Source organism: Leuresthes tenuis, unplaced genomic scaffold (assembly GCF_036924035.1).
Source record: "Leuresthes tenuis unplaced genomic scaffold, fLeuTen1.0.hap1 SCAF_9, whole genome shotgun sequence".
Classification (NCBI taxonomy): Eukaryota; Metazoa; Chordata; class Actinopteri; order Atheriniformes; family Atherinopsidae; genus Leuresthes; species Leuresthes tenuis.
Window position 1 is genome coordinate 15,128,518 of NW_027325363.1, and position 19,793 is coordinate 15,148,310.

Sequence of the window (19,793 nt, forward strand, 5' to 3'; positions counted from 1 at the left end):
GTGCAAGACTCTGAAATCCTGCAGTGGTAGCGTTAAGATGATAAAGAAAGAAGTCTTCATATCTTCTTGGCAAACGAACTGAACTCGGGTCGTTTCCATTTCGCAGCAACCAGGCCAGTAATAACACATTTTTGCGTTATCATGGAGCCCTGATCTCAAGAGGAACAGGCCCGCGCCAAAAAAACTGGAGACACTGTAGGATCACAGTCGGGTAAACTACGGAGGGGGAGCAGAAAGTTCAATCAGGGTCATTTCTTTGTTTTATTCTAATTCCTGTAAAAATCGAAGATTTGTTTCTCATAGAATTGAATCCAGGAACAAGTCTTTTTTGGCGTCTAAAATGCTAATTAAGAATGAAACATCTGAGCTACTTTTGTGTTGAATCTGGATGAAATAGATGGTCCGTCCGATGACCTTTCGTTAAACCGACATTGGTGGATCTGAGTCCTTTCATCAACTGCTGAGTGGATGATTTGCTCTGAAGTTGCAGCTCAGATGATATGTACTAAAATAATCAACAGACTTATCAATCTGGTACTTTTAATGGATTTCAACCCAGCTCTAAAAGCCTAAATACACTGATGCAATTATCATGGCATAATTACCCTAGTTCATGCTCCCTGGTTTTCTGTCTTTTTGCTGTGACATGCATGAGAACAGAGGCTGACGCTTCTGTGAGCGAACACATGGGTCTGCTTAGCGTTTTACCAGTAAATTGCGGCTTTTATGGGAATGCGGTGGGCACCAGCTCTTTTGAACACGAGCCGAAACTCCTTTGAATTCCCACCCATCGGACCGCTGTGAGGAGAGCTGTCAGCAGGCTCCTGTGGAGGCAGCGAGCTGTAACCGAAGCTAAGACGTGCGTTTAATTAGCAGCACCAGATTCAGCGCATTCTGGGTCTGCTGCAGTCATTTCCTGTAAGAATCCATAAAGTGCCGCTCGGAAGATTTCCTTTTCAATTTGTACAGCAGCTCGAGTCGAGCCTCTGCACAGGAGAAACGGAGCCACAAACAGAGAAGTGAGACAGAAAAGAGTAAAGGAGACATGTTTATTATTTAAACTATCACTTAAATAAAAAAAGTGCATAGAAAATAAACATGATTAGAAACTTTTCTTTTTACACTTATGTACAACTTTGTTTCCTAATCATACATTCAACCAAGTAGTTTGTGGTTTGTTTTCACGGTGGTGGTTTTCCTTCATTTCGTTGCTGTGTACTGAAAGAACACTGTTGAATGGGAGAAAATATGACTGTCGTGAATACCGTTATTACACAGAGCAGGAGATATCGATATAAGACTAAAGTTCAAGGCAAAAATAAAGCAAGCCCGTTCATGTTCATGTTCATGTTCATACCCCCCCCTCTCACTGCGACACCACTTCCTGCCACAGGCTGACGACTTCTATACACAACAATTAAAAAAGTACAAATACAGGTTAAGTACTCGTCCGACCTCTCCAAAAACCTTGACTTGTATAAGAACAATTCAGGGTGGATGCGCCACAAAATAAATAAATTAAATGTTTTCAACATCAGCATTATGACTTTCTATGAAAACAGTACATGATAAGTACAACCAAAGCTTCGGGAGGTGTTCGTGGAGACGCGAGGACGTTCCAAAACGAAGAAGAGAGAGAGAGAGAAAGAAAGAAAGAACGAAAGGAAGCCATTTTGGTGGTATCGTTCCAACTCCTGGTCAGTCTCCACAAACCAATCTCTAAGTTTACCACATCAAGTAAGCCGTCTAAAAAAAGTCCCTGTTGACATGAATAAAAAAAAAAAAAAGTAAACAAAAAAAAAACAAAAAAACATTCACTACAACAACCAGGAAAAAAAACAAAAAAAAAAAACAAAAACAAATGGATGACCTCAAGAAGTTCACGACCACAGTAATACAGTTACATTTGTCATCACATAAAAACCGTTCTGTTCCGGAAAGGAAAGAAAAACTGCAGCGCTCCTCGCTGGTGAAGGAACACTCACAGGCACAGCAAAATTTGCACTGGATATCGATATACAAAAGAATGATGCACGTTAGATTTATCTGATAGTACTGTAACACAAAACCATTATAGAGTACATTGAAACATTGCTATTAAACCATTATAAATCCGCTGTTTTGCTACTGTAACTAAGTTTGTCTGTCCATTCCATATATTGTATAGATACTAAAGTACAAGAAATGACTATGCATGTTGCCGTATAATATTGTTAAGTATTTATACTATAATTACAGATGATGACGGAGAAGGGCCACTGGTGTGGCGTGGTAAAATGTCCAAAGAAACAACGGAAGCTATTTCCTTCCTGTTTATTTGCTGCTCAAAACGGCAAAAAAAATGACTGACTTATTGTTCACTGAACACTCTGAGCCTGAACATGCAGAAGTGGAGCTTAAAATGAGTCGTAGACTGAGCCATGAGCATCTGTGACTGAGTTAACACCGATGCTGGCTTCAACTGTTTGAGCTAAACCGGTAAGAACCTGTGGTCCGGCAGAAAGAAATCCCACTGCTGTTCACACTTCGGTATAATTCCCTGTGCTGAAATTAAACTGCTGCTGCCCAAGTTTGAGGTCACGTTTGCGTCTTCCAAATCTACCTGGGTGGTTACAAATGAACTCAAAACAAACACAGCCGACAAAGTACCGACCCCATCACAAGACTGGTGATGCGGCGGAAGAATATACATTCATTGTTGACCTTAGCAGCAGAACCCAGCGAGCCCAGTGTTGGCGCCGCGCTGCGACCACGAGGCTGAGCCTCCAGCCGAAGGTGGAGAAGCACAGCCTGCGGGGTCGCACCTGCCGCACCGCCAGGAAAGAAAGGGCTGCCGGTGTGGTCCCTGCCTTCACTTTGTTGAAGAGAAAGGATCAAGTGCACTTTGCTAGAGCCTCAAACACCAACGTCAGGAGTCGCCAGAGCCTGAAACACGAGCTCAAAGCATCCGAAGAGACTGCGCGTGCTTGTGGGCTCAGCATTGGAGTTGCATTGTCTGTCTGGAAAAAAGAGCTGCGTTTTTTTATTTATTTTTTTTTAAACGTCTATTCAGTGCCTGTGTCACAGCGCAAGTGCAAACTGTTTGTGGGCCATATCTTAAGTTTCTGTTCACAACAACGAGGGGTAGAGTGGGAGGAACCGCTAACGACCATCACGTCACAACGGAGTCCGTGTGAACGGCAGACGACATTCACAAAAAGGGACAAAACAGAGTGGCAGCAGTCGGCCTGAGCGCTCTGCTCAGAGGACACCAAGGCTTGACATGAAGCGAAGAGGCGTGCTCATTTACAACTAAGGCAAACACCAAGGAGACTGAACGCAACGAATGTTTGCCAAATAGCAACGTTTTTAATGGACAAATTGGCTCGTGGAGATATGATGAGTGAAGTTAAAATAAAGGCACCTCTTTATTATAGACCAAGTCTGCAGAGGGACTTACTGCCTTAAACTGACAGAACGTTTAGCTTAATTATAATTGGCTGTGAGCCAGTCGATCCATGGCTGATAATTGAACCACTTGGATTTGACTGCCAGGGAGCAGCCTGTATTTGGACTTTTGGGGTTCTTTATGTGATGTGTTGTGGAGACGATAAGGCTGGAGAGAGGAGATATCTGCTATGGATCAACAATCTAAACTCTCTCAAGTGCATAATAATAGTTCACATGACTGCCACACTGCCAGCAAAGAACTGGAACAATGGAAACAAACAAAAAGATGTCAGCTCCAGCCACGTGGCCTGGGTAGGTAAAGAGCTACTGGTGGACTGAACTCAAAAGGGGACCAAGCCACAGACCAGCGTCAGTCTTTGGAATTAAAGAAAAACATTCAGGCTACAAATTAAACGAATGAAAAAAAAATAAAAAGAATTACAAGTACAACGCAACAAAATAAAGAAAAGAAAAGAAAAAAGCTTTTAAAAGGCAGTGGAATACAAAACATAGAGACCGAGCATTAGTGTTTGTAAACCTCTATTTCCTACAAAAAACGGCAATAAAATAAATATGATTTCTTTTCAAAAATATAAATACCATCGTTAAGTGCTATTCACTAGTGAGTGCTTTTTAAGGTTTTTTTTGTAGAAAAATATACATTATTTACATTTGTTTTCTTTCGTTTTGTTTTTAAAAAGCAAGCATGATATTTCCCTGTCCGTAATAAAAAGACAGATCACAGACAAATAAAAAAAAAAAAAAACATTTCTCCACAGTTACGGTTATCACAACAGGCCGAGAAGAAAACGAGCTGTGTCGAAAGTTCAATTGCGCAATGTTTGGTTCTCTTTCTGCTGTCATTTGGAACGCGACTTAAAAAAAAAAAAAAAAAAAAGTCCTCCGAGCTTATACGATTACCAAAAAAACCAAGCTGGGTAACGACAACAGCGGGAAGCACAAACCTGAAACGCGTCTGCGCGCCTCCGCCGGAGCCCGAGTCTGGAGCACACCTTCAAAAAAAATAAAAAATCAATTATGTCTACTCAAGCACATCAGTAGGTTTCTCTGGTCCCTCTGCTGTCAGTCCACCAGAACCTCTAGCTGCCTCGCTTTTGTCAGGCCTGAGGCTTCATCCCATCAGCAACACACCTACAAGGCTATCAAGCTGTCAGATGAACGGCATCAATCTCTGATAACATCCTCTATCCCGACGAGCAAAAAAAATAAACGTATCTTTCCAACGGAGTCGCTTTTTCTGTGGCTGCTGCTCCCCCTAGTGTTTCCACCTGTGCAGCTCTTATGGGGCTGCTACGCACGAGCAGCTCCTATTTACAGAGTCAGACGTACACACTTACGAGCTTTAGGAGAAGGTTCCAGTAAGTCATAACAGCTCTGAAGGCATCAGGGCACATTCAGACAGGGAGATGTGCATCAATAACATCTGACGTTGAGCTCAAACAGAAAGAAAATAAAACGAACAAGGTTCTAATTTCTTTTCTTTTTTTTACTTCTAATAAAATTACGCTTATATAAGTCCCTTCAACAAATTGCACTTTGGTGTAAAATGGAACCGAGTTCTTTGATTTTTTTTTTTCTTTTCCTCCTTCTAAGTTCACATTAGTAGAACGTAACATATTTCTAAAAAATTAAGGAGGATGGGACGATGTAAAAAAATTATGAAAGGGTGACTTTCTCATCCAAATAGAAATAAAAGTTAATATTGCAATGTTGCGATTTTTTGTCACTCACCTCTGCCGGTGAAGCTTTAAACGCCAAATGTAAATTAGACAAAAGGAGGCACATTACATGTTGGAATTTCTAGAAATGTCCCGTCCTCCAAAATGGCCCTTCCTGCATATAAAGTATGACCGCGACCCGCTGTCTCTGCCAACACCTGCAGCAGCTGAGGTGCTTTGTGGACCAATCCTGTTGAAGTGTTGTATCATCAGCCCCCGGGGCAAACCCCCAACAAGGCGGCTCCTCGGGACGTCGTGGCATTGCTGCTCCGGTCCTCTTTTAGTCGTTTAGATCCGGCCATCAGTTGAGGAACTTGCGGCACCTCTTTGCACCGCAGTTGCACGGCAGCTTGTTGCTGGCATCCTCGATGGGGAACTTGTAGTCGTATGTGAGCTCCTCTCCACGGTAAATGCGGCGAGAGGCGAAGATGACGATGTGCTTCTGGCCGTCCACGGTGATGACCCGCGAGTAGCAGTTGGGCTCGCAGGAGTGGTTTATGAAGCGAGCGGCGTTGCCATGCACCGTGGCGTCGACCACCTCGTAGTCATCGATGCGGAACATGTAACAGCCGATCCCCTTTGAGGACAGAGAAGAGGGTTCGTTCGATTCTCCCGTTACCTTTCGTCAAGTTAATCAAACTGTAAACAAATGCTCCTTGTGCTCCGAGACCTCACCTTTCCATCATAGTACTTCTCCCGTTTGTCAGTGAGCACAGACCGAATGACGTTTCCAGAGTATTCAATGACCATCTCCCCGGCCTCGATGGTTTTCTTGCAGAACAGACCTCGACCGTGAATAGGAGACCTGCCGAGAGGAACAGGGAGTCGCAGCGAGATTATTCAAGTCTTCAGACTCTTTGTAAGCTCATTAAAACCTTCTTTTAAAACCTTTAAGTAACTTCGTAATGAACGACCACAACAGTTCACAGATCTCAAGATCAAAGAATAAAATAGTTGTTATTGGTCCAAGCTATTGGCCAATGTGAATCTTTTCACCAACAGAAATCAGTTATGACTGATAATCACATTGAACACCACTGATCTAACCTGTAGACCCCAACTGTTTCCTTCGAGGTGGCTTTAAGCTGTTTGAACCTCACAGCAAGTGGCAGCTCCATGGAGGCACGCCTGCAATGGCAGCGAGAAAACAGACATATATATATGTAAATGTATGTATCTTTTTGTTTTTTAATGTTAGCATAATTCTGTTGACTCTAAAAAAAAAATACGGTCACCTACCTGGCAGACCTGAGCTGCCCTTCCTCATCATCATCTTCCTGCGGCCGATATTCAGGTGGTTGGCGATGTTTTGAGGCCAAGAAATTGAACATGTCAAATACAGACCTCCTGGTGGGTAGAGGTGAAACAGACGCATGTCAGGAACACTAACAGTAGCTTGATTTACTTCTGGCTGCCTGGTCTCTAAGCACCGGGCCTGGTCTCTAAGCGCCGGGCCTGGTCTCTAAGCGCCGGGCCTGGTCTCTAAGCGCCGGGCCTGGTCTCTAAGCGCCGGGCCTGGTCTCTAAGCGCCGGGCCTGGTCTCTAAGCGCCGGGCCTGGTCTCTAAGCGCCGGGCCTGGTCTCTAAGCGCCGGGCCTGGTCTCTAAGCGCCGGGCCTGGTCTCTAAGCGCCGGGCCTGGTCTCTAAGCGCCGGGCCTGGTCTCTAAGCACCAGGCCTGGTCTCAAAGCACCAGGCCTCTTCTCTAAGCACCAGGCCTGGTCTCTAAGCGCCAGGCCTGGTCTCTAAGCGCCAGGCCTGGTCTCTAAGCACCAGGCCTGGTCTCTAAGCACCTGACCTCTCATCCAACAGACGATTGTTGTGCCCATCGTTTTGCTAACCTGTGGTGGATTTCTGCACGAGCTGAGCCGTGGGGGTTGAGAGGAGGTTCGTCAGATTCCTCTGGTTTGTGAAAGCGGAAACGATAACTTCGGCAGTGTCTGGATCCGTACAGCTGCTCCAGCAGGAAGACGATGGCCTCATGGACGACTCCCAGCATCCTGAGTCCGTTCACACCTGTGAGGAGCAGAGAAAAACCCTCCGAATGACACAACAGCCTTCCACCCAAGTACCATGCAACACATTTGTACTTCCAAGAGCAATCTTGACTAATTAGGATTTTTTGAAATATATTTGCATGTTCTTACCTTCAAAAGAGAGCTCTCTGAGTCGTGCATTGGAACGAGCCTCCTTCACTTTATCAGTCAGAGACTTCCAGGCCTCTGTAGAGAGACAGTCAGCATTTTATGACCAGTGTGTGGTTAAAATGTGCTAAGATGTGGAGTAACACTTGGTTTTATTATCATCTATATTACATTTATTACCTTTGAAGTCATTTTATACGTGCAAAGTAAGGTCCATTCCACGTAGCATTTACTGAACTGTTTATTCAAACCCAATTTAAACTCGCAGTGATCATTTGACGGGACATAGTTAGTCCAGCTGTCTCATCTCACCTTCAATACTCTCACAGCGGATGTGGAAGCCGTCCTCACTGCAGATTTCAAAGATGATGCCCTTTTTGGGTTTGCTATCCAAGCCAGAATCCCTGCTGTTGCCATCTTGGTCGGGTGGTGAATCCAGGGGATGAGACCCTGCTCCTCCAGCTGTAGCCGGTTTGTCCTTTCCCACTACTTTCCCCGGCAGAGCATGTCCTTCAAATGTCTTCTTTTTACCAAGGACACTAAAAAATATGCGAGTAAAGCATTCAAACTCTTTGTCTGTTATACGGTTGAAAATGTCTGAGTAAGACTGATACTCCATACCTCTTGTTGGTCACTTTATCTGGAGGCTTGCCCGTGTCCATAGGTTCAGGGGAGCTCAGCTCCCTGGAGCTGATCGGGGAAGGACATTTTGGACAGTTTAAAATGAGTATACAATTAATCTACATTACTTTAACCATTGTACCAGTTTTGGAGGCCTCTAATGAATACAACAATTCACTTAAACTCACACTTAAACTGTACATTATCACCATGAATATGTAATTCGACTGTCAGAAAAAGAATTTGAATTTCTCAAATGTCCAAAATAATCCCTTTATTCACAAAAACTTATGCATAAAAGAATGAGCAAAACTGCTGCACATTCATTCCCAGTACTCATGTAAGTAAGAATAAATATGGCTCACCAAACATTAACAATGTCTCACCTTGGGTTTGAGGACTGGAGCTGCCCTGCAGAGTTGCTGCGATGGTCCTCTGCCTGAGAGGCTTTGAGCTTTTTCCTGCTGCTCATGTCTGGACTCTGTCTGCTCCTCTTCACTTTCTGTTTGCTTTTTTCTGTTCCTGAAAGTGTACCTGACACCGCTGCTCTCTGTTCTGATAATCTGGGAATTGCCATTGTTCTACCACTCTGGGAGTGTGCAGAGGTCTGCGTTTGCTTGAACACTCCAACAACACGTCCCTTGGCAGGGCTTCGAGAGGTGGATAGGCTGGGAGACAAAGTAGCATTATTGTTGGGACAGGAGTCCACAGTCTGAGCGGTGCTAACAGGCTGAGGCTGATGCTGCAAATGGACATTATTGCCCTCTGTCTCTGGATGCTGACTAACAGCCATGCTGATAGTCTGTTGGGTTGGAAGGACACAGATGCTGCTAGCTATAGATGTCTGAACAGAGGAGCTGAGCTGTGACATTAGAGGAGCTCCTCCTGCTGACTGAAGGACCACTGACTGATCTGACAGACCCAAACCATGTGGACTCGCTTTGAAAAGTAGGCTGCTAATCGACCCTGTGATCTCAGCAGAGCTGAGGACCGGGGTGGAGAGTGACACTGATCCTGGTCCAAGAAGGCCAGCAGAACCACTAGAGGGCACAGACACAACATTCAACACAGACTGACTGGGGTTGAGACCAGAGACTGTACAGGGTAGGAGATGAGTGGAAGAATCGTGACCCAGGATTCCGGGCTGGGTGGGACCAGGAATCCTCTGCTGTAGAAGAGAAGTGGGATCCAAGTACATAACCCCGCCAGATTTCGCTCTCTTGATAATATTAGGGACCTTGCGCTGTGAAGTGGACAGGGAGCTCAACTCAACAAGGCTACCAGGTTGACCTGGGATGCTTGCCGTAATCTGTGGGGAGGACAGGTTGATGAGAGTCATGTTGGGGGGGCCCACTTCAGACGGCGCCAGAGTGGGCTGGCTGCGGGAGCGAGCCATCTTTTTGCTTTTTCTCGGCAGACGAGAGATTGGCCTTTTCTTTCCATGAGCTGAGGCCAGTACAGCTGGGGAAGAAGTCAGGGAAGAGGGACTGGAAACTATGGCAACGCTGGGACCCAACTCATGTGGTCTGCCAGCCTCTGACACCAGAATCTGGGATTGGTCATGGGGCTGAGAGGGTAGGCCAATGAGAAGCCCAGAGGTGGTGCTGGGGATTCCTGTCTGGAAGCCCGTCTGTGTGGTTCCTGTAAAGGTGTGAATCTGAGAGGGGTGAGGTATGGTGCCTAGGACTTTACCACTGGCAGGAAATATTTGCTGGGCTTGAGATAGACCAGTGTTCAACCCTGTGGCAAGTGTCATGGGGCTCAGCACTGCAGGAGAGGTAGTGTCCATCACTCCTGTGGCACTAATTTTTTGGGTGACACCGTTAGGGACTGTCTGAAGGACATAAAGCGGCTGGAACTGCTGATTGACCACAATGAGCTTGTCAGGGGCTGGTTTGATGACTGCTGGGCTGGAAACCTGAGCCTGGGAAGGTCCGGGGCCAGGCACTGGACTGGGGCTTCCTGCAGCTGCTGCTGATGTTGGGTGGTACTTCTGACCCTGAAGAGGCATTGAGGGAGAACTTGGTAAACCAGGAGTACCGGAACTCCTGGGGACATCCTGATTAGCTGGAGGTTCAACCCCCTGACCAATGGCAGGGCTGGGAATAAACTGCTCAGGAGTCATGTGACCTTCTGTGACCTGCGTGTCCCTGCTGCCTAAAGCTGTACCATCATGCTGATTCTCCGATGGAGACACACCTGGTCCAGATCTTTTCTTGTCCCCGCTCTTTTCTCCACTGATGGTCTCTGGATCAGAGTTCAAGCCGAGAATAGAGCGGTCTGAGGTATTTGAGATGAGACTCCCAGCAGAGTGGTTCTGACTTGTGCTGACCGTTGGGCTGCGAGTAGTCAAGAGAGAGAGGTCAGAGGGCAGCTCTAGAGGAAGATATGGCTCTTCTACAGATATGGAGCTATTTACACTACTCTCTACGACTCCTCCACTTTCAGCACTGGACAGTGGCTGGGAGAAATCATTGAACAGCATGTCTTTACGCCTGCTGACATCTACTCCAACATAGCCCTCGCTAAGAAGCAGCTCTGAGGACGATGACATGGAGGGCGTGTTCAAGACAAACTCCATGATATCGGATGGCAAAATGTTCCCACAGTCATCGCTGTTGTTGTTGTCAGAGTCTGATTTGAGCAGGTCTGTGCTGAGGGACAGCTGGGCCTCAATGGGATCCTGACCCTGACTCTGTGGCTGGGATTTGACCCCGCCTCCTAACGGAAGACAGTTTTCCTTCTGGTTCTTTCTGCTTTCTCGTGTGTTGCCACTCACTGCTCCTCCACTGTTGTCAGCTTCCTTGCCTGAATCATGGGTGTCAGGTTTCTCAGTGTGCCTTTCTCTGCCCCTCCTCTTAGGGGCGCTCTTATGTGGCGTGGAAGAGGAGGTGGCTGTAGTGGTTGTGGTGCTGGTGGTGCAGATGCTGGTATCGCTCTCTGATCCATCATCAACGCCATCAAGCTGGCCGATTTGCTGCTTGCCAAGGGTTCTGTTAATTACACCAAACAGAGCAATGTTTATTAGAGACGATTAGAGACACCAGAAAACAATCACAAAGAATTTTACAATGTCATTTTAAACAATGTGTGTACTAACAAAGCACTAAGCATGTCCTCTTCAGCTTTTTCTTGAGCCCTTTGTTGTTGCTGCTCCTCGTCTTTCAGAAAACGCTGCAGCTGGGATCCCCGTCCCAGACACTGGTCTAATCCTTCAATAGATGGGAGGCCCTCGCCAGGGTTAATTACTGTCCGAGTAAAGTTGTAGTAATAAGGATCTTTACTCCTGTGTTTCATTCCTCTGTCTTCATCCTCTCCACTGTCCCCCGATGAAGATGAGGTGCTCATGTCATCTGCCCCATCCACCTGCCCCTCAGCTGACTTTTTACGGCCACCTGTCCTCCTCTTCACCACAGCTCCCACTCCATCACCGCTACCGTAGAAGGGAAGGTCCTCTTCGCCATACGAGCGGACCCCGTAGAAGGGGGTGAGGCCAAAAAACATGTTGGAACGCGCGCGGGCACTGCGTCGAGGGTATCGTCGCTTGGCAGACCCCGATCCGTCGCTGTCGTCCTCGTGATGCTTATCCTCCATACCTCTGTCGTGGTCGTCCTCTGGGCCATCACCTTCATCCTCCGTGCACTGAGTGAGGAGACTGCGGTGGTCTCTGAGCTCACTGCGCGAGCGCTCTTTGTGCAGTTCGTCTTCCTCAGTCTGAGTCTGGGTGTCCGATTCGGAGCTATCGCTACTGCTGGCAGAGGGTGAAGAGAACAGAGCCGGGCGGGCAGACCGATGAGTCCCCTGTCCAGCAGGAGAGACGGTGGAGGCAGTGCTTGTGGGACAGGTGGACAAAGAAATGCCACCAACAGCACTGGTCCCATTAGGATCGGTCTTGATATCAGTTTTCAGTGGCGCTGGAGCCGGTTTAACTGATCTCCTTTTCTCTCTGGAAGAAAATGGAAGCTGATTGGCTGTCTGTTTGGATTGAGACTGAATAGAGGGCTTCCCGTCTTTCTCTGTAGCTAAACTGGTCTGCTGGAGTAAACTGTCCAGACTAGAGCTGTTCTTCCTCTCTGGACAGGAGTAGTTTTCCCTGATCTTTGAGGATGACCTTTCCCCTCCCTGGTTCTCAAGCTTCTCCCCAAGAGCCTTCCCATGAGCTTTGGAGCTGTTTCCAAGCATTGGAGTTTTGCTGTTGCTGCTGTTGTAAGAGCTGGAGTTCGAAGCGTGTGTGTTAGAGCTGCCAGGAGCTTTTGTGTTGTTGTTGAGAAGTGGAATTTTGTTGTTGCTGTTTTGAAGGGTCTTCTCTCTGTCTCGGTCTTTGGACACATCTCTGCTGCCTGCTGTCTTAACTTTGGAGTGTTTGTCTTTGGCAGCTGAGCCTGCAGCTGGGGACGCCAAATGCATGGAACCCCGTTTAACAACATCATCTTCTGCTGATGTCCTTGACGGCCACAGAGGCTTCACGGCTGCTGCTGCTGCTGCTGCTGCTGTGACTGGACTTGACGAGTAATCATTTGATTTCCATGTTCCACTGGACTTCTGTGGGGAGCCAGATTTTCCACTGACAGAGTCCTTATGGAGTGAAGATGGTACCATATTTCCAGTGCCACTGCTACTTTCCTTCCCTGAGCTGGACTTGTCCTTGCATGGGATTGTGTTAGAAGTGTGGGTAGACCGGTGATGAGGCAGCAAACTGAGGCTTGCAGAAACATCCTGGTCCTTGCTTCCATGTTTCCCTTGCTTGTCCACCTGCTTGGTGCTGCCACTTCTCTGCTGACCTGAGAGGACAGCAGTGCCCAGTGGAGGGGATGACTGGCCTGAGCCTACAGGTGCCAGTCTGGAGCTCTTACTTTCACCTCCAGGCTGTTTCGACTGACCACCAGCATTACTATCTTTCCCTAAGCCAGAGTCTTTGCTTCTCTCTGTGCTTCTATAACTGGAGTCTCTAGAAGGAAGTTTACCCTTGTCAGAGTCTCTGCTAGAAGGTCTGTCTTTACCTTGGCCAAAGTCTTTTCCAGTTTCTCTGCCATACGGTCTATGTTTCTCAGAATCCTTTGGTCCTGTATCTCTGCTGAACGACCTTGCCTTGTCCATATCCTTATAGCTTGGATCTCTAGATGATGATTTACTCTTATCTGTTTCTCTTGTGCTTGACTCTCTGCTTGTCTGTCTTCCCTTGTCAGAGTCTCTATTAGCTTGTCTCCCTTTCTCTGAATCTCTTGAGGGATCTCTACTAAGAGGTCTTCCCCTCTCAGAGTCCTTCAGACCTGAGTCTTTACTGGAAGGTCTCTTCTTTTCCGGCTCTTTGGATGATATTTCGCCCTTGTCCGACTCTTTTTGTTCTCTGGATGATCTACTCTTGTCAGAGTCCTTGGAACCATGGTCTCGACTTGACGGCCTCCCCCTGTCTGCGTCTCTCAAACCTTGGTCTCTGGTTGACTGCAGTTTGTTTCTGTCTGTGGAAAACAGCCGACCTCTTTCATCATCTCTCCGGACTGGACTTTTTGCTGAGTCTTTGCTGGCGTGTTTGGACTTTTCTGGGTCTCTTGCAGGAGAGGGGATGAGGGGAGGGGGTGAGGTAAGGGGTCGTGAGAAAATCTGAGCTGGAGTTGTCACTCCTCTCTGTCTGTTCAGCTGGTGGGGGGATGGAGAGAGAGAAGGGGAGCTATGGCGCCGTGAGTCAATATTCCGCATCCCAGGGTTCACCAGGGAGTCTCCGACTGTCACAACCTCGTGGCTTTGAGGTTGTGACGTACCCCCTGTAAAATGAAAGGAACGGACAGGGAAATTAATTTGACAAAAGAATCTCAAAATGATCCATACTGCAAGTACATGACAACGTTTCTTCCATTCAAATGTCCAAATCTGGAAAAAAGACCCACGCAATTACTTTTCAGCATTACTATTTATCAATCATAATAACATTTCAGCCCTCCAGGGCCTGAGTCAAAGAATCAGACTACTTTGATGCTCTTTTTCTTCTTTTTTTTTATGTGTTGAAATTTGTGGAAATCTGAGAGCATGATTGCCAATTAGCAAAAGGCACTCCCACGAGAAAGTAACTGCCTGACACCTGTGCACACAGGCAGTGGGTGAGCATTATCTATTTAAGGTCACTGATGAGAGATGGCTCTTTGCACAGTAATTTGATTTAGGACCTGGAGCGCTGAAACATTAATAAGATTACTCAGTTTTTTTCTTTGATTTGAAACTACAGCCAACATCTTCCAAAGCACAGGAAACAGATCGGAGTGTGAACATTTTCTTTAAAAAAAAAGCAGACCAAATCAAAATCAAAGTCAGAAAAGGATGCATATTAGTACCCGGAGATGGCACGGGCCTGGGGCCGACCGAGCGCTGACAAGGGGGGTAGCTTGGGTGCCGGTTTCTGGTGTAAACCCTGAGCTTTGGGGTGTTGGCGGGGGAAAGGGAGTCAGAGCGTCTTGGTGACTCAAATGGATCGGGAAAATCTACATACGGGGAAAAAAAGAAAACTGACTTTAGGAGAACACATTGTTTTCAGAGAATTTAGGAGAAACCAGAGAAATCTCTGTATACAAGAAACAAAAGACCAGTACAGAGGGTTATGATCTTCAGGCTCTCATTTCGCTCTGTGTGGGGGGGAAACAGCCAAAAAAAACTAAAAAATAATTAAATAAATTGAAAAAAAAAAACATACACAATATTACACCATGCAGTGTAATATTATTTTATTAGTACTGATAATATGGTATTTCTTCAGTTTAAATGGATTATCTATTACTTGTCTTGTTTTGATAAGGAAATTTGCCTCCAAGTATAATAGATGTGAGATTCTCTTGGCTTTTTTTTTTTTTTTGCATGCTCTACACTCCACTAGCTTATTTAGTTCTCTGGTCTAAAGAGGAGACCGACCATCTGGTTTGTTATCAGAACACAGTTTGCAAGCCAGGAATCATGATGGTATGAAGGTGCAACAGTCCGAGTAGCTGGTAAATAACCTGGACTGCCTGCAGCTCGAGCCGGTGAGTGAAAACATCATGAAATATGACAGGGCCCTGAACTGAATCCTCTATCAAGAAAAACCGAGAAAACATTTCACGTCCAAAACTACAGCAGCTGGTCTCCTCAGTCCTTAAAGGAGTGTTGACAAAAGAAAAGCACAGTTGTAAATACGACCATGTCCCAGCGTTTTTGAGGCACGCTGCTGGTTTCACATCTAATTTTTTTTTTCATTCCAGAAAACTACAAAATATGTCAGTTTTAGCATTTCATACATGAGCTTAGGACCACTTTCAATTAACTGTGCATTTAAATGATTTGCAAATCATTAATTCTCTATTTATTTACGGTGCCCAAACCTTTTTGGAAAGATTCTAACCTATTGAAACCTGAGAGATTAAAAGTTTGTGGCTTACCTGTTATGGATGGCGGGCTGTGTGCAATTGTACGATTCTCCTCAGGAGCCATCATGGTCTTCAGGTCAGACTCTGCCACTGGAGGGTGACAAACTAATATCCTACAGGTATATACACAGCGCTTTCGAGCATCTAGAGTACTCCAGTACACCCTCGAACACCTGGAGAATAGAGAGTGTGTTTAAATTGACAGGCAATATCGCTTTCTACTCGCTGCTGTGTGTACTTTATTTATAAGGAGAATAGTAATGCTGTCACTGGAAATATCGAGAGACGACTCACTGGTATCCTACAGGGAAGAGCTTGCGTTTGGAGTCTGAGAGTTCAGTCAGTATTCCCAAACAATCGACTGTCATGGAGCCTGCAATGGCGAGGTTTTAAATCAGATTTCAAGATGCTATGGAAGTATGCCGAGGCGAAAACGTGATAAGCAACATTCAGCGTTAGTTAACCTACCAATCATCATGTGGACATTTTCAGGCTCTAACCCTGCCAGCCACTTCTTCCTGAGACTAATGCCGTCAAGGTCCACCAGGATCCTGCGGGATACCTCAAAGCCAGACACCACCTAAAAGGAAAAGGAAACAAACGTGCGAAAGATGGCGGGAAATAAAGAACATCAGGTCGCAGTACCTGGCATTGTACATTCACACAAAAGAGCTCCTGAAAAGTTTAGGTTGCACAGTAAACGAGATTCCCTTACTTCCCCTTTGATGAAGTCCCTGTGCTTTGGACAGTAGACTTTCTTGTCCTCTAAGAAGACGCAGTGGCACTGACGGGCACACATGAAGTGGTAGTTATTGGTGCAAGAGGTGAGGCAGCAGCTGACCGACGCCCCCTTCTTTTGACACTTCTCACAGCGCTGAACAGAAAACACAACAGGGTCTCAGTGTCTGTCCCATCAATGGGCACTGGAAATAGCGGACAAAGCATCTCACCATCTGTCTTCCCCTGAGAACGGCCATGTGAACGTTTTTCAAAGAGCTATCGTCATCTTCAAACACCTCAGAGGACCACAGAGCACAGTTCACGTGGGTCCACTCATTCTGACCGATGTACAGCAGCCTGCCGCCCTCCTAAAACAAAGAAACGCTGTAAGCGATACGAACTCAGGCCTGTGTGTGGGGAAGTGAGTCGAGGCCCATTAGAGACTCACGTTAGTGTTCTCATCTCCATACTTGAGACACAGGGCACACTGCCTGTTATCAGTGACGCCTGGCGGAGGAGGGAGCTCTGGGCTGTCTTCATGATCTGAGGGGAAAACAAACACTTTGGATTTTAAAAAAAAACAGTAAGGACAAGATGTGCAAAAACACACCGCAACCCGTAAGAATTGAGGTGTTTTCCCATTACAAGGTACAACTCAGCACAAGTCCTCCAGCTTCAGTCTCTACTACAGAAAATATCCCCTCCACATGGGTGAGATCAGATGTCTGTTATCCAGTATGTGTGTAGCTGTGGCGGCACTGAGTCAACTTGTAAATCACTTTATAGAACAAAGAAGTGTGCCGAGACATTGTCGACGTTAATCAGGTGATGGTTCTCTTTGACCAATCAGCAGTCTGCAGTGTTTTTCCACATCATCCCATAGTGTCGGCTTGAGGTAGCATCACAAAAAGTATCAGTTAGTGTCAGTTACGTGGTATGAAACAAAAAAAAAAGAAAGTCGACCCAGACCATACTGCACAACTTTTTTCACACATTATTTACGCTGTGCCTTACCTGGTAGGAGTGGGGGTGGTGGAGGTAGAGAGGGTGGAAGAGGAGGCAGGGAGGCTGGTGAATCCTGTTCACCAGGGGTCTTGGCCTGGGGAGCTGGGATAATCTTCTTCATTAAGTGGGGGTGCTCAGCACGGGAAAGCTCCTGTCTCTCCTGCCACTGGGCGTAGTTGTGGTCCAGGGAGGGAGGCAGCACGGCATTGGGGAGAAGCCCACTGCTGGGGAAGAATGACATAGTGACACATCATTAATGGATTATCAACTAGAAGTAATATTAATTGTGCAATCTGTGATTGCTCTGTTGAACAACTGTAACCAACAGAGAAATATATCTATAGATATATATAGATATAGATATACATATCTAGATATCTATATCTATATCTATATATATCTACAGATAGATAAAAAGTCTGCCTGTCGGTCCTCCTCTAACACCAGATGAACCAGTGCTAAATAACTGCATTCAAGGAATTTAGCCAAGTTTTGTTTGTGCCAAAAAAAAAAAAGAAGAAAAGCAAGTCAAGAGTCATTTGAGCGATGTGAAGTTTCACCCTTAACAAGCCAGCAGGGACAACAATCCTTGCACTGTTTGCCACAGGATCCACTGGATGGTGCACCGGTTTACTAGACTGGCGCACCGATACATGCCGCAATGGAACGAGCTGGTAAGTCATCGACCACAAACAGACCGCAAAGATGTATCAGAGAGCCTTCAAGTGAAATGTGACACTGTTGTGATATGCCTACCGCAATGGCAGGAGACAAAGCTGAATAAATGTTCCGAAAAGCTAAGAGGATGAGTAAGGGAGTGAGAGACTGAATGAGTGTAATTGTCAGGAGAAACAAAAAATCCCTACATGCGGAACAGTAAAGCCTTACAATTTACAACGTGAAAGGTTCGTGTTTATATGGAAAGTGGGAATTACACTTCAGCCATTCCTCCTATTAATGCCAGATGATGAGCCTGTCATCCTTGTAACGAGCATCAATTATTAAATATGATCATTTTATTATTCATTCTTGATGTGAAGGGATGTATATTAATGAATATCTGCTGACCTCTCGGATGCTAGTTTCAGAAACTCATCACAGCTCTGTGTTATTCATATGAATGCTGCTCGGGGGCTTATTCAATCAGAGAAAATATGAAACAAACTCTATAAAGGCAGCTTTAAATACTGTCTGGGGCCTTTAATCACAGTCGTTGTCAAGCAAGAAGGTTCACTGAAAGAAGAGTGCTTCACTCATCTTCTCCACTGAATGACTAAATTTCATTTAGGGTCCTTTGGGTTTTTGAGAAAGCTTTTTTTTTTTTTTAACTTGTAACCCCCAAACTGAACAACACACCTCTTCGAAGACCTCTTTAACCACTGAAAATTTAAAGGGACTATCATCTGACGTCCTCATTTTGCCCCCCAGCTTTTGGAATACTCAGCCCAAACATTTTACGAATATTAGTTCACTGCTTTTTGCTTCCCTCCCACATGCAGACGATGATCCAGCTTCTTCCAAAAGAACCACATCTTACCCCTTATTTCAATAATTACAGACCAGAGCTTCTTGACAGCTGCAGTTTTTCGAAGGTTTGGGGATAGGCTCAGATTACGGGAGCATTATAAGTCAAATTCTCTTCTCTATAATTACACAGCTTGGACGACAGGTTTAGGAAATGACAGCATATCATACATTTGTCAATACCATTGAAACGGAAAACACTGACTGCCAAGGACCCTTGCTTGAATACTGACTTCCAGACTTTATTCGTATCAGTTTGAGCTTTTAACTATAACTCATCGTCCAGTACTGCCAGACTTGATGTCTGTTCTTCCAAACTTAGGCTAGTACTACGCGTGCAAATCTGGAACAACCTTAAATATAACGGACATTTTAAATCAGCTGTAATGAGTTGCACAGAACAGACACCCAGCATTATGCAAGCACATATTCTCCTGTGTTTTCTATGGTGCGATAGACACTCACTTGGCAGAGACTTTTTGCCTTTCCCAGAACCTGGACTCTTTCACTTTGAACCATGGGAAGTTTCGGTCCATTTGCTGAAAGGGAAAACATTCAGTGAAGTTCACACATCAGGGCCCACTGAAGCACTTGCACAGACCTGCATTTGGGGCCAAATCTGTGCCTGCTGACTGATCATCCCGGCCAGCTGACGAGGGAAATACTTTTTAAACTGTATGCTAAGATCCAAAAGTCTACAGTTGCCATTTTTGTTACCTTTCTGAGTATTTGTGAACTAAAGTACTTTTTTTTTTTTTTTCCCCCAGAGTCACTGTGAAACTTGAGAGGAGTCTGAGAGTCTTACCCGAATGAAGAAAGACTTCACCATGCTGTTGGCTTTCCTGCTCTCAGGCTGGCCTCCGTCACTGTTGATGGCTGTCTGAATGATTCTCACAATGTCATCGCTAAACTCCAGCTGGGAGAGAAAAGATGCACACATGCTTGTTGAAACAGAGATATGGTGATATACACTGGCCTCATTGTATTGTATTGTGTGCATCGCATTAATGTTAATCTATCATTGTCAATCACAGGCCTGAAAAGTGACTCCAGAGACAACTACACAGAAACAATAGAAAAACTTGTTTTAAAGCTGTTCTTCTTTTTTTTAACAAATAAAAACCTCACTGTCCCGATGCAGCATCTAATCACAAGGACAGATGTTTGCATATGTCTGAAAATGCTGGCCATAGTTTGCTTGCACAGATACTGCAAATCCTTAACGT

The 19,793-nt window shown here is 45.6% G+C and overlaps 1 protein-coding gene across 3 annotated transcripts in view; it reads right to left on the reverse strand.

Moving 5' to 3' along the window:
* Window positions 1–1,035: 1,035 nt before the first annotated feature.
* The window catches only part of kmt2a (lysine (K)-specific methyltransferase 2A), a 35,486-nt gene continuing 16,728 nt past the window's right edge, over window positions 1,036–19,793 (reverse strand). Inside the window, exons 15-34 of one of the 3 annotated variants that reach the window (XM_072392499.1) lie at window positions 19,373–19,483; window positions 19,033–19,106; window positions 17,053–17,264; window positions 16,487–16,581; window positions 16,269–16,406; window positions 16,034–16,192; window positions 15,787–15,898; window positions 15,613–15,691; window positions 15,331–15,491; window positions 14,257–14,403; window positions 11,031–13,692; window positions 8,317–10,923; window positions 7,931–7,999; window positions 7,622–7,848; window positions 7,313–7,387; window positions 7,007–7,181; window positions 6,408–6,515; window positions 6,216–6,296; window positions 5,844–5,973; window positions 1,036–5,745 (exon numbers count right to left, since the gene is read on the reverse strand). In XM_072392499.1, the coding sequence (XP_072248600.1) occupies window positions 5,470–5,745; window positions 5,844–5,973; window positions 6,216–6,296; window positions 6,408–6,515; window positions 7,007–7,181; window positions 7,313–7,387; window positions 7,622–7,848; window positions 7,931–7,999; window positions 8,317–10,923; window positions 11,031–13,692; window positions 14,257–14,403; window positions 15,331–15,491; window positions 15,613–15,691; window positions 15,787–15,898; window positions 16,034–16,192; window positions 16,269–16,406; window positions 16,487–16,581; window positions 17,053–17,264; window positions 19,033–19,106; window positions 19,373–19,483 (7,698 nt within the window). In that variant the 3' untranslated portion in view covers window positions 1,036–5,469. Of the gene's footprint in view, window positions 5,746–5,843; window positions 5,974–6,215; window positions 6,297–6,407; window positions 6,516–7,006; window positions 7,182–7,312; window positions 7,388–7,621; window positions 7,849–7,930; window positions 8,000–8,316; window positions 10,924–11,030; window positions 13,693–14,256; window positions 14,404–15,330; window positions 15,492–15,612; window positions 15,692–15,786; window positions 15,899–16,033; window positions 16,193–16,268; window positions 16,407–16,486; window positions 16,582–17,052; window positions 17,268–19,032; window positions 19,107–19,372; window positions 19,484–19,793 lie in introns of all 3 variants that reach the window. The other 2 variants (XM_072392498.1, XM_072392500.1) reach the window with 2 other exon arrangements.